Source organism: Vulpes lagopus, chromosome 16, assembly GCF_018345385.1.
Source record: "Vulpes lagopus strain Blue_001 chromosome 16, ASM1834538v1, whole genome shotgun sequence".
NCBI lineage: Eukaryota > Metazoa > Chordata > Mammalia > Carnivora > Canidae > Vulpes > Vulpes lagopus.
The window spans coordinates 34,643,848-34,657,781 of record NC_054839.1 but is presented as its reverse complement, the minus strand read 5'-3'; the positions used below and the strand labels follow the sequence as shown (position 1 = coordinate 34,657,781).

The following is a 13,934-nucleotide window of genomic DNA, read 5'->3' as shown; positions in this document are numbered from 1 at the left end:
CATTATATGGGGTCCTGGGTGGCTCAGTTAATCGTTTGCCTTTGGTTTAAGTCATGATCCCAGGGTCCTGGGATCGAGCCCCACATGGGGCTCCCTGCTAAGTGGGGAGTCTCTCTCTCCCTCTGCCACTCCCCCTGCTTCTGCTGTCTCTCTATTTCAAATAAATAAATAATCTTTTTTAAAAAATTGTTTCATTATATAGAATTCAGAGTAATTAGCCAATGGATCTCTATTTCTTTTTTTTTTTTTTTTTTTTTTTTTAATTTATGATAGTCACAGAGAGAGAGAGAGAGAGAGGCAGAGACACAGGCAGAGGGAGAAGCAGGCTCCATGCATCGGGAGCCCGATGTGGGATTCGATCCCGGGTCTCCAGGATTGCGCCCTGGGCCAAAGGCAGGCGCCAAACCGCTGCGCCACCCAGGGATCCCTGGATCTCTATTTCTATGAGCCATTTAATACAATGTTCTCATAATTCTTAAATTTGTAATAGTATTTTTCAAACTTACTGTATATCAGGCACTCTACTAAGCACCATGAATTTATCATCTTATGTAATCCAACAATGTTTTGAGTTAGTCCTAGAAAGAATAATTGCCTAAGATCCACAACGGATAAGTGTCAAAACCAGCAATGAAACCCAAATCTTTCTGACTGTAAACCCATATTCTTAACCATAATACTCTATTGCTTCTAAGGAAATACTACATTGCTTATGCTGTATTGAGAAGCAACTGTAATACCACTCCATAATTTAGTCTGTACTAGTTAGCAAACTTTCTAGATAATTGGAATTTTATTTTAGCTTTAAAACATTTCCTTTGTCACTAGAAATAGTCTCTCTTTTTTTAGTGATTCCTTCAATGAATCACCGTTGAAGAGTGTAGGATTTTTTTGTTCTTATACAAAATAACTCCAATTTCCATAGCTCTTACTTATAATTTTTTAAATCCTTCCTTTCTATAGAAAGGCATTTTCTGATACTGCCCCAAGTAGTACTTCATATTTATCATTTTGATTTGTTGCTTTGAATTTATGATTGTTCGAGAAACCAGAACTCTCATTAAAACCACGGTAATCATAGATGAAATAAGCTCTGATGGAAAACTGAGTATATCATTTTTATGCACAGCTTTGTAAGCCTGCAAGTCTTTCTCCAATAGCTACAATTGCCAAATAAATGACCTTCTGGTAAGTATGACATTCTTGCATTTCTTAGTTCTAACAAGCAAATGCTAATCTTATTTCTATAACTCTAAGTTTTAAATTTGTTGTTTATTCAGTTCAAATAATAAAGTGCTTCATAGTTTTCAGTTGCAAACAACTGAATTATTTACCTTAGAAATAGATGTGTCTTACCTCCTTTCATCTCATTTGAGCTACTTTCTCCTCACATTTAAAGGAAAGGAGGAAAGGAGGAAAAAAATCTAAAAGTATTTTTGTGTCACATATTTGTCTTAACTACTAACCTTTTTTAATTCTGCCTTGGCAATTTTTTTTCTTCCACTGTTAGGTTTTAACTAAAGAATTTTATAGTCTCCAAGCCTCTTCTGAAAAACGCATTACTGAACTTCAATCACGGAACTCTGAGCATCAGGCAAGGCTAGACATTTATGAGAGATTGGAAAAAGAGCTTGATGAAATAATAATGCAAACTGCAGAAAGTAAGTCACCCACTACCTCACACACACAGCTCTTACTGGCAGTACAGGGAACCTGGTATTGCTTCTAAAACTGCTTTGGTATATTTCATTTATTTTAAAAATTAATCTTAATTTCAGTAGTTGGCATTTAAAAAATAGGTTAACTGTGAGAGATTTTATTTTTCCATTTATTCAGTTCCATTGTTGAACAATTGAAAGTTTACATGTGTGAGAATCCAAAGCTGTGGATTTCATATGATAATTCTTGTTGATAAGAGTTCCTAACCTAGACCACTAGAAGAAACAAACATAGTAAAGATAATTAAAGTAGCCAGATATGTGCTACTATTAATAAATAGGCATTTCTCAGTGGAAATACAGAAGAGGTCATAAGTTAATTCCAACCTTGGAGGTGAGGAATATAACACCTAAGAGAGAAGGTGACACTTTGAATGAGTCTTGAAAAACAGAAATTTATTGAGTATGCTGGTTATAATCCTGGACCTTTAATTTCTACTTCTTCTATTTCCTTTTATTGTGCTGTCTTCCTGTGTTATCCTTGGTGTTAAGGGAATATTTTAAATCAGCCTTTCACCATTGACTGAGATGTTTGCTGCAGCACATTATTTTTCTTCAAAAGTTGGAAATATCAGGGGCATTCTTTATAAAGTAGGTTTAAAGTTCAATCGAAGCTGAGGTTAAATTCAAATCTATTTGAGACACATTTTCTTGTAAAGGCTATGTAATATTTGTAGGCCAATTGAAGGAACACTTTTATTTCATTCCTATCACTTTTTTCCACTTCTTGGGTCAATATCTGATAACTGCAACAGTTTCCAAATTTGTCTCCAGTGTCTTCACTGGAGTCAGAGGAATCTTTATAAAACTCAGATTTGATTATACCATACACCTGCTTTAATGCCTCTCTGTCAGTCTTCATGAAATAGTATAAAGTCAGATTCTGTAGCATGACTTTTTAAATTAGACTCTCCTTTATCTTTCATGCCTTACCGTTCCCTATCATATCATCTTATTTTGAAAGTTCCATACTCCTTCTTCATACCTTTGCATATGTCCCTCTGTCTAAACAAATTAGGAGTAGAGCAGAGCTTCCTAAATCTAATAAATGGTATCTACAAAGAACCTACAGCTAACATCATACCTAATGATGAAGTAGAAATGCTTTCCCTTTAAGGGAGAGTACAAGGCAAGGATTTCTATTTTTATAACTTATATTAAACATTATAATAAGTTTAAAATATGTTTTATCCTCCATTTATATGGAAATTCAAGGGCCTGTTAAGGCCCACTTTTAATAATACCAGTACACACCTACCAGAATGGCTGAAATTAGACTGGTTATAGCAATGTTAGTGAGAATATAGAACAACTGCAGTTTGTTATAAAGCCAAACAACCTACCCAATAATCCAGCAATTCTATTCCTATGTATTTTGCCCAAGAGAAAAGAAAGCATATACACACAAAAAGACTTTTACTAGGATATTCTTAGGAGCTGTATGTATAATAGTCGAAAACTGGCAGTAGCCCAGGTGACTATCACAGGAAAATGGCTAAATAAACCATAATACATTTTATACTATAGAATACCACTCTTTAATAAAAAGAAAAAAAAACTAATGATTCTTCAACAACATGGAAAATCTGAAAAACTTTGTGCTTAGTCTAAGAAGCCTGATATAACTAAATTTATATAAAATTCTATATAAAGAGGAAAAACTAATCTGCAGTGAAAAACTGCAGAACAGTGGTTGCTGGTAAAGATGATTGTCACCAAAAATTAACTGGGAAAAGAAATGTTAGGGAACTTTCTAGGGTGTTGGAATGTTCTGTATCTTTACAGGGTTTGTGTTACATGTGTGTGTATATTTCTCAGAACTCATTGAAGGTAGACTTAAGATTTCTGCCTCTTATATTATGTAAATTTAATTCTTTTAGGAAGAACTATAAATATTCAACTATAGTTGATAATTTACATGTTGAATTCAGCTGGTAAAGCGTTTGACTCTTGATCTCAGCTCAGATCTTGATATCAGAAAGGAAGGGAGGGAGGGGTATTGCCCAGAAGCTAAATAAGTTCCAATATAAAAAGAAAACCAGATTTCTAGTTGTCAGATTCTGGAACCTTCTGTTACATCTCATCCTACTTGTTACCTCTACGAGGCATTTGTCACATTTCTTGAGATGCTTCTTGAGAATCACCTGCCTCTGATTGTTTCTTCTCCATCACTTTTGTTGTCTCTTCTAGCTAATTGTACCTAATTGTTCACCATGGGTTTTTCCCCTCAACTACTCTGCAGTTCGTACTTACTTACTTTCTCCCTGAATAATCTTATCCCTTTCCACAATTTCATTTACTCTCCATAGGCTAATGATTCTATAGATCTGTAAAAGAGTTCCTACAGGCATTAAAAGTGTAACATTTCTTACATTTTTTTCTTCTGTCTGTGAAACTTACCAATTTTCTTGTATTCTTGACCTGTTAGTAAGGTTGAAGTCTAATTACCATCAGATTTCGTCAACCTTGGTTTCTCCCTTATTCTGTCTACTGCCTTATCTCACCTCCACACCTATTCAGTTGTCTGGAATCTAACTTCTTTTGTTCATCTTCCCTTGCTCTTAGGAACCGTGTCTCAAATGGATTATTACTATAACTTGTGAGGAGTTCTCTGTGCTAATATAGGCCATCTTTTCCCCCATTAATAGAAATTATTTTTCTACAATATCAGCATCAACAACAAAGATCTTTTGTTGTTCCTATTAATTTTTAATTAAATAAACTTCTTAGCCTAGCAAATAATACTTTAAGTTCCATTCTTAATTGGAACTGAGCCTACCTTCTACCATTGTTCTCTAAGCTAACTCCAACCATGTATCTCACAATTACTAAAACTTCACACCTCTGTGCCCTTACACATGCACAGGCCCTCCTGTGCCTTCTCTGTGAATGTTAGTCTCCCCACACATTCTCCCACTAATGCTCCAAGCTTAAGAAAAATGGTGGCACTCAGACGTAGTTGCTCAGTGCTCTATACTTCTAAGTCACATTCATATCTCTTTAGTGTCATTTACCATGTACATTGTTTCTGTAATTAAATCACCACTAGACTAGTTATCCCATGAGTTATTAATACACTGAGTATTAAATTTAAGATGTCCATTAATATCTAACTGATGGATTTCTGAGATGTTAACTACCTTTACCTTCTTCCTTCTGAATTTAAAGACAGGAGTCATCTAGTTATCTAAATGCCACCTCTAATAGAACCATTCTGCCATTCTGATACAGCTGAATTGGAGAACTCATTTCAGTTCTGGAGCCATGATAGCTGATAACACCAATAGTAATGGCATATGTCATCTCTTGCTTCCACGTTTACCTGATAGCTTATAACTCTACCTCTGAAAACTGATTCTAGTTCACCATGAAGAAATAGGAGTAAAGTTGAAGAAAAACAGGAAAAATTTATTTAAAATTCTTATTGTGTCATAAAAGGATCAGTCAACAATTATGTACATATTACAGTAATGGGTCTGCAAATAGCTTCACTTACTAATGTGACCTACATGGCTTTGTTTTAAATCTGAAACACTTCTGAGAGGTTTCTCTTTTTAATGTTAAATAATGATTGTTGTTGAATAGTGTTATTAAAAATTGTTATATGTCATTGAGTACTTTAAGCTTGTAAACCTTTAGTTCTATGGACTTTTAAGTATTTTTTAATCCCAACTTACAGTAAAATTGTCATTGCCTTTAAACTTTATAATAATAAAATGTTAACCTGTCAGTTAAAATTCCTTCTGAAAAAGAATGGTGTGACAGTGGCAGAATTCAGAAGTAAATGGTTTTGCTGAATTTTTTTCTAATTAAAAAAAAGGCCATCAATACATTCTTAGTACTGCACATTTTTTTCAGAGTAGCCTATTTAAATGCATGATTCATCATTACACGTTAAGATAAAGTTGTTCTGATAAAATGATGCACATCTTTCCTAATTAAAAATAGCCCTTTCTTTTATCAAGAGAAGCAGTAAAATTGATGTTAGCATTACTTACTTATAATTGCATAACATACATTCTACGTAAAAAGCCTTAGAATCATTCAGAATAACACAGCATCTGTATTTTCATGCTTTATAACAAGAAACTTTAACATGTCATATGATGCAAGCCCTTACACCTTTTAAAAATAAATGGAACGAATTTAAGCAACCATATACTTTAAGAAATATGTTTCTACTTACAAATGGACTCTTTGAGATTATGCATTAGCCCTTTTTAAATGTTCTCATGCTCCCTGATTCATTAGCATGACCTCTTTTATTTTCACTTCTGCCATGCTTTTTAAGGAAAAAAAAAACTTATGTTACATCATACACTTTAATATTTTTCAGTTGAAAATGAAGATGAGGCTGAAAGGGTTCTTTTTTCCTATGGCTATGGTGCTAATGTTCCCACAACGGCCAAAAGACGACTAAAGCAAAGGTAAAATCAATATATATCTGTTTTACTTATCTACTCAAGCTAAATGTAATTACATTATGCTTTTTGATAATGTGCAAAGTAAAGTTACTTTATTCTTAGTATGCATAAATATTAAATTGCTCACAAAATAAAGCAAAGTAAGTTATAATCATGCATTTCATGTATTTTTAAGTAAGTTTAATGGTCAGTAAAATAGAAGTGTACATTAGAATTTTCCTAGAACTAGATTTAGTGATAATGACACCATTTTAGTTTTATTTTCACATTTATTTTAAGTGAGTTAGAAATGCTTTCGTACCAACAGTTTTCAGGTTAAAATTAACTAATTATGCTTCCTTTTTCTCTTGTTTTTTATTTACCTGTGTACATTCCTTGACATATACTTGAGAAAGAGAAGGAGGGAGGAAGGGAGACAGATGAGATAGAACACATATTATAATTAAAAGTATAAAAGACTTTGTGAAGCCCAAGAAATTTGGGGGGAGATCCCTCGTGATTTCATAAGATATTCCTTAAAGTACACTAAGAAAAATAGTGCATGGATTAGTCAGTTTTCTAGTTGACCTAGCCGATTTTGTTTTTACCTACCTCCTTGATCTCACTTTAATTCATCCTTCTGGGGCAGCCCTGGTGGCGCAGCGGTTTGGCGCCGCCTGCAGCCCAGGGCATGATCCTGGAGACCCTGGATCAAGTCCCACATCGGGCTCTCTGGATGAAGCCTGCTTCTCCCTCTGCCTGTGTCTCTGCCTCTCATTCTCTCTCTGTGTCTCTATGAATAAATAAATAAAATCTTTTAAAAAATAATAATAATACATTCTTCTGTGCAAAAACATCTCACTGCCCCATTTGCTACCATATCGAATCTAAATATTTCTGCCAGACCTCCAGGCCCCTCCATGTGGCCCCACCTCTCCAGCCTTATTTGCCACTTTACCCAAAGTGGGGGCAATATATCTCTATGCCTATAAACATCTATTTTCTCCATGCCATCCAATAGAGCATCTCTCTTATCTCCTTAGCTCTTGTTTCCCATGTCCTTTCCCCAGCCCGATAGAAGGTACCTCAGGGTCAGCAACTGTATCTTATTCTTGTTTATTCTCTTTTTCTATGTAGCATGATGTAAGATACCTAGTAGAATTGTCTCTTCATCTGAGTATTTGAGGATTCAAAGCTGCTTGTTTCTCTTTTATTTTTATATGAGTTGACTGAAACATTTAGAGACATCATACTCTAAGTAAGAAAAACAGTTCATCCGAACTCTAATACTTCTGTAGAAACTTTGAAGTCATGACTCAGAGAATAAAATGTCTTTAAGGCCATGATGTAAGATATAGGCCATTTTATAACAAGACAAATGGGTACTTTGAATTTGTGTCCCTTACTGGTTAAAGTAAATATCTAGAAAATTTTTAGATCAAGGATAGGTGACTGTCAAGTGTCATTTTGTAGCTGGAGTGGTTAAATTCTGTCTGGTGAAGATGCAGGTATTTCTAAATAATGTATTATTTGAAAAATCAGTTATAGTCCCGTCCCATTCACATTCTCTGCCCACTCCTTCCATAGGTCACTAAGGGTGACCCAGGCTATTTTGTAATTGTCAGCGTATCACTTTGTTGGAGCGTTATATTGTCGAGGGAGGAATAGAAATATACTTTTGTGGACGTGTGAGTGGCAAATGATTGCTGAATACTAAAAATTGAAATTTGAAGGAGCAGGTCTAGTCTCTTCTTTTTTTAGGATATAAGCCTTCAAAAGAATCTTTGTCACAAGGGAAAAAAAAAGGAATTTTGCTGTTGTAAGCTTTTTTCTTTAGCCCTAAATGCTGAGTTCCTCTAAAATTGAAAGTAATTATTGCTGTTACCTTACTTTTTCTGAAGAATTTCCAAAAACAGATGTTGATTTCTTAATAATTAGAGTGAAGATTTAAGGAACCACAACTGATTCATATTCTGAATAATCTTAAGTATCCAAATATTTCTAAAGATTTTATCACTGAGCTATCTATGTGCCTTGAACAAGTGCCTAATGGGCATACTATTAATATCTCCAACCAGCTGGTGCCAGACATTCGTCTCATGGTGAACCAGAGGGTTATTTTGAGGAAGTGCTTCTCAGGTCATCTAAACTGAGTGAAGGGAAAGTAAGTCTAGATATCCAAAGAGGACATTTATGCATTCCTTTGCCCATTCATTCAACATCTTTTATTGAGTGCCTACTGCATGCACAAAATGGAACAGTGGCAAGGAGAATCCATTGTTTAGGATCTGACACATTTCCAAAGTTTGCAAAGTCTAGATTTCATTTTTTAGTAGATATTTGTAATGAAGTCAATGACTTCATGCTCTGTTTAACTTATTTAACATGAAAGCAATGTAGCCTTGGAGAGATTCCATATTTAATTCTTCACATTTAAAATTAAAGCAATGGAATCTAAAGGTACATTATAAAACAATTCAATCAGAACCACAAATGAAATGTTTGCATAATAAAGTTTTCATTATACATCAGTCTAAACCAAAATATGTTAAAATTTCAAAGGAACTTATTTTCAACTACTACACAGTATATTCCATTCATACTAAGTTTGGTGTAAAATCTCATATATTCAGCAACCAGATTTAGGTACTTAAGGGTAACAATTGAAGCAAATTTCTTATTATAAAAATAATATATTTGTTTTAGAAAATTGCTAGTAATCCTACCATCCAAGGATAACCATTCAAAATTTATATAGACACATACATCTCCTTGCATATTTAGGCTATTATAGTATGTAACGTGGAAATTTAATTTTTTATCTTATAATTCCATCTTGAACATTTTCTTGTATCATTGAACATTTTCTTGCTTCGAAAAGATAATTTTTAATGGTTATCCAAAACTTTAATTTTCAGGCCTTCAGTTTTTGAGTTTCATGTTGTTAATAAATTTGATAGTCACTGAAAATTCTCACGGTTTGCCTGTTGCTACTCAAGGTATATTATGAAATTAAAGTAAGAAAATGCATGCAGAGTTCACCAAACAGTGCCTGGCATATGGTGGGTTATTCAGTAAAAGGTTAGTTTGTTATACCGATTAATATTTCTTAGAGGAACTTACATAGTTGATTTAGAGGAAAAGCTAATGTTCTAAAAACGTTACATACAATTTAAGTTTTCACTTAAAAATTTTGCTTGAGAATTTTCATGAGACTTCTTAATTAGTTGAGAGACTCCCCTGGACATGAAACCAGTTTTGAGATTGACTTTTTTTAATACCAGTTTTAAGACATACTATAATGCCCATTTCCTATTTAACAACAAAAAAAAAAAGGTAGCAAAATTAATTTTTGTAGTTTGAAAAATAACTCTCAAAAATGTCTCTTGACCACATTATAATGATCAAATCAGCTTACTCATATTTTGAAGTTTCAATGGAGATAATGAACAATAACGAAATATCACATCAAACTCTTTCTGGGACACAGTTGCGGTAAGTTAAAAGGGCTTATACAATGAAAGTAGATTAAAATGAAATGGGCTCTTGACTTGACCAAACTTGAAAATCTGAAGTAATGTTTTTGTTTCGGTCATGATTGTTTTGAAAATAGCAAACAAGATTTTCTGGTTACATGTTTTGGTTATGCTCTTTAACCTGCAACTTTAAATGGGTAACACCCAGGCACTAACATGGTCTCAGTGTGTGCTGCTCTGTTTGCTTTGGCAGATCTGAATGGATAGCCTTTTCTGAAGGTTTTTAAACCTTTCAAATTCCAAGATTTACTGCATACTATAGACCTTTTGTTTTAGTTTCTGCCTAGTTTTATGAAGAGCTTTAAGTTGAAACTTTCACAGTAGACTGAGCTTTATAATAAAGGAAAAAAATTAAAGCAGAGGAAACTTTTTTTTTTCTCTAGCAAACTTTGGTATATAATGAAAATTTGTTTTTCTCTCTTTATTTCTGTGTATATGAGTTTTCATTTTTGTCCCTAGGAAAAGTTGTACTTACTTCATTTGGGTTGGTTTTAGGAATAGTCCTTCAAAAGTTACTGATGTTCTATTTATTAACAACTTGAAAGTTTAAACCTATAGAAGAAACTAGGAAAAGTTTCATATGACTACAGATAATCAGCGTGAGACCACTATTTGGTTCTCAGTAATTACCAACAGAATAGGCAGTATAGGACCAACCTGAAGAATTTGAATCTAGAATCATTCTGCACAGTGCTCTTTTTTTTTTTTTTAAGAAAAAAAGTTTTTTTGTTGTGTTTTGTTTTTTAATTTATTTGAGAGAGAGAGCACACAGAAGCAGGAGGGAGAGGCAAAGGAAGAGGGAGAAGCAGTCTCCCGTCTGAGAAGGGAGCCCAACAGAGAGCTTAATCCCAGGACCCCAAGATCATGACCTGAGCTAAAGGTGGATGCTAACTGACTGAGCCACCCAGGCACCCCAACAAGTGCTCTTTTTTTTTTTAACAATTTTTTAATGCCATACTAATAGAGACAGACTTCTGACCTGCTAAAATTGAAAAAAAAAATTAAAAAAAACAAATGTTATTTCAGAAAAGTAACAAATTAGCAAGGAACTAAATAAATACACTTATTTATTTGGAGTTTTGATAATACTAAAAAAAATACCAAGATTGAAGGAATTGGGCCAGAACATCAGTCCTCCATTGTTCTTTGACATCACAAATATGGATGAAGATCCACCATGTCCACATTGGTTGGGCTATACTACTATGCCCAACTATGCTATACTACTATTATATGTAATAATCAGCAGTGCTGCTGCCATTGACAGATCCAAGAGAATAACTTCTATTTGGAGTCAAGAAATGATGAAGGGGCTAAGAGATAACCCTGATGGGAAATTTTTTCCAGGTAACAGGTGAAATTTTCATTTAATATTTAGATACAAAGCTGTACTCCTATAGTAGTAGTTTCTAGTTGATGTTGAACTTAATCTTGGTGCTGGTAAAAATCACAGTTAATATAATTCAAAGAAGTCTTGTTAAGTTGTACCTATATTAGTGTCCCAACAAATAGCCTGTAAAAGAGGTGCTTTCTTGAGTTCAGTACATTCTGTACAAAAAAAAAAAAAAAAAAGCAACCTTTAGCAGGAGTCATTTTTCCTGACTGTATCTTTAGTCACTCTTTATAAAGAAGTTGAAGAGGACTTGTTTTCATTCTATGTGCATTATGCTTAAAGAGACATAAACTCAGTTGTATAGGTGAGAAATTATTCATTTGTCTTGCTTTGAATTTCAGTTAAAGTGAATTTCTTTCTTCCCACTTCTTTTTTTTTTTTTTTTTTTTTTTTTCTTCCCACTTCTAACACTCAGATTTCTACACAGAATCCACTTAGGACACCAAATCATTCTTCACAACAATATGCCACATTTAAAGATGTAGGAGGTTGAAGTATAGAAGAAATCACTTGGTATCTGTAATATTTGCCACCTTTTATTAACCTTATGCACATTTTTATTACTAGTTCAGTGTTTAGATGCTGAGCATGAGTCATACTTTAATACTGAAACTCTGCAATCTAAGAATATAGTTTCTAGTATGGGTGTTCATATGAACAAAATTCGCGTAGAACAAAATCAGTCGAGAAGGATTTATTAAGTGTCTATCCTGTCTTCATGTAAGTTGCATCTGTTGGAAAAGAAAAAATTAACACACATAAAAGAATATCATGAAACATCAAAAAATATATATAATTTAGTGCCATCTTGTACACTAAACTATGTCAGCCAGAGGAATAGAGATCAGTAAAGACTTGCATGGTCAGAAATAGAGGAAGTGGAACTTGAAGGGAGACTTTAAGAAAAAGTTGGGTCTGGGGTGCCACAGTGGCTCAGTTAGGCATCTGACTCTTGATCTCAGCTCAGGTCTTAATCTCAGGGTCCTGAGTTTGAGCCCCGCAATGGGTTCCATGCCCAGGGTAAAGACTACTTAATTTTTTTTTTTAAGATTTTATTTATTTATTCATGAGAGACATGGAGAGAGAGAGAGAGAGAGAGGCACAGACACAGGCAGAGGGAGAAGCAAGCTCCATGCAGGGAGCCTGACGTGGGATTCGACCCCGGGTCTCCAGGATCACACCCTGGGCTGAAGGCAACGCTAAACTGCTGAGCCACCCGGGCTGCCCCTAAAGACTACTTTAAGAAAAAAAAAAGTTGGGTTTGCCAGGCAGTGAAATAACCTTTTTCAGACTGGGGGACCAACAGAGGTATAGTGGAAGGAATATCCAAAATATGTTTATGCAACATTAGGTAGAGTAGACATTAATGGTAAATAAGGTAGGTTCAATTGAGATTACAGAAGGCCTGATATTTTTCAATAATTTAGATAGAGTAGAATTAACTACTACTAGTAGGTAAGATTTGAAGTGGGTCAGAAAAGGACATAAACATCACTTCATTAAATAAGAAATACAGATACCTGACAGACATATGAAAAGATGTTTAACCTCACAAATGAAGAAACTGAAAGTAAGATTCTATTGTTCATGTATAGTTATTAGCAAAACTTTTAAAGATTATGTCCATTGTGAACTAGGGTATGAAGAAATAGAGGTGTTATATAAAGTTCTAATTTTTCTTTTGTTGCCTGTGCTTTTGATGCCATATCTGAGAATCCTTTACCAAATCCAAGGTCAAGAAGGTTTACTCCTGTGTTTTCTTCTAAGAGTTTATATTTTAGTTTTACACTTAGATCTTTGATCCATTTCGAGTTAATTTTTTTGATAACATGTGAGGTAAGGACTTTGTAATATTTTGAATGTGGCTCCTAAAAATGTTTAGGTAATATATGTGGTTTGCGTTTATGTTTCTATGGGACAAAATTGTCCTAGACCGATGGTCTCTAAACTTTTTGATATGACTCCCTATTGAGAAAAAAAAATTGAGCATTCACCTAACAATACATGTACATGTATTTATACTATCATATGAATAACGTATTATGTACATTAAAATATAAAACGTACATAGAAAATTAAAATTTAAAGGCACTTAATATTAAAATAAATATAAGTAAAATTTCCCACACTTCAATGGATTGTTTTGCACATAATTGCTTTTGGAGCCCACCAGTCTAGACTGTGATCATAACTTTATAATTGGCTCAAGTCTTCTTCCTTCTCCACAGTGTTAACAGAGAACTCTCCAAGTGCAAATCTGATCATGTCATGCCTAGCCAATTTACAGATAAAATTCAGTTTAACACTTAAGGCCTTTCATCCCTGCCTTTACCCTCTAGCTTCAGGCCTTACCACGCACCATACATGTTATCAATCCATACCATACCCCCACACATCATCCTTTACCTATGCTTTTCCCTCTACCAAGAATTCTATTTCTCTGCCTCCTCACCAGGTTAGTCAGGATTCGTTCTCATCCTTTAGTGTGCCCCTTCTTAGCATTTAGCATTCTGTGGTAATTTATTTGCTCATCTTCCTCAGCAAACTGTTAGATCCTCCAGGTAGAAACTATGTATTTCCAGTACCTATATAGATTACAGGCTTTTTATAAATTTTGTTAAAATGTTCATGAATGTCTTATTGGATGAGTTAATAATGTTTCTTCCAAATCAACCTGCTTTTCTATAGTCATTGATAACTTATGATGAAGGAAAAATGATAATATTATAATTATTTTTGTTTAATTGCAAGTATGATAATGATGAAAAATTGTATCATTTTTCCTGTGTGTTCTGGATTTCACAATTTTTTTTATTTTTTCCTGTTTTGTTTTTTTTTTTTTTCCTGTAACATCTGTAATCAACCTGAGAGTCTTACTACCATT

General features: G+C 33.9%; 1 protein-coding gene across 6 annotated transcripts in view; it reads left to right on the top strand.

Moving 5' to 3' along the window:
• Positions 1 to 13,934, top strand: part of PIBF1 (progesterone immunomodulatory binding factor 1) — a 194,722-nt gene that overhangs the window by 111,585 nt on the left and 69,203 nt on the right. For all 6 annotated transcript variants that reach the window (XR_005984091.1, XM_041731278.1, XM_041731274.1 and 3 more), the window contains 2 exons: positions 1,511 to 1,661; positions 6,055 to 6,145. Coding sequence is in view for 5 of the 6 variants with exons in the window: in XM_041731278.1 (XP_041587212.1) it covers positions 1,511 to 1,661; positions 6,055 to 6,145 (242 nt within the window). In the remaining variant the exon portion in view is untranslated. The remainder of the gene's footprint in view (positions 1 to 1,510; positions 1,662 to 6,054; positions 6,146 to 13,934) is intronic.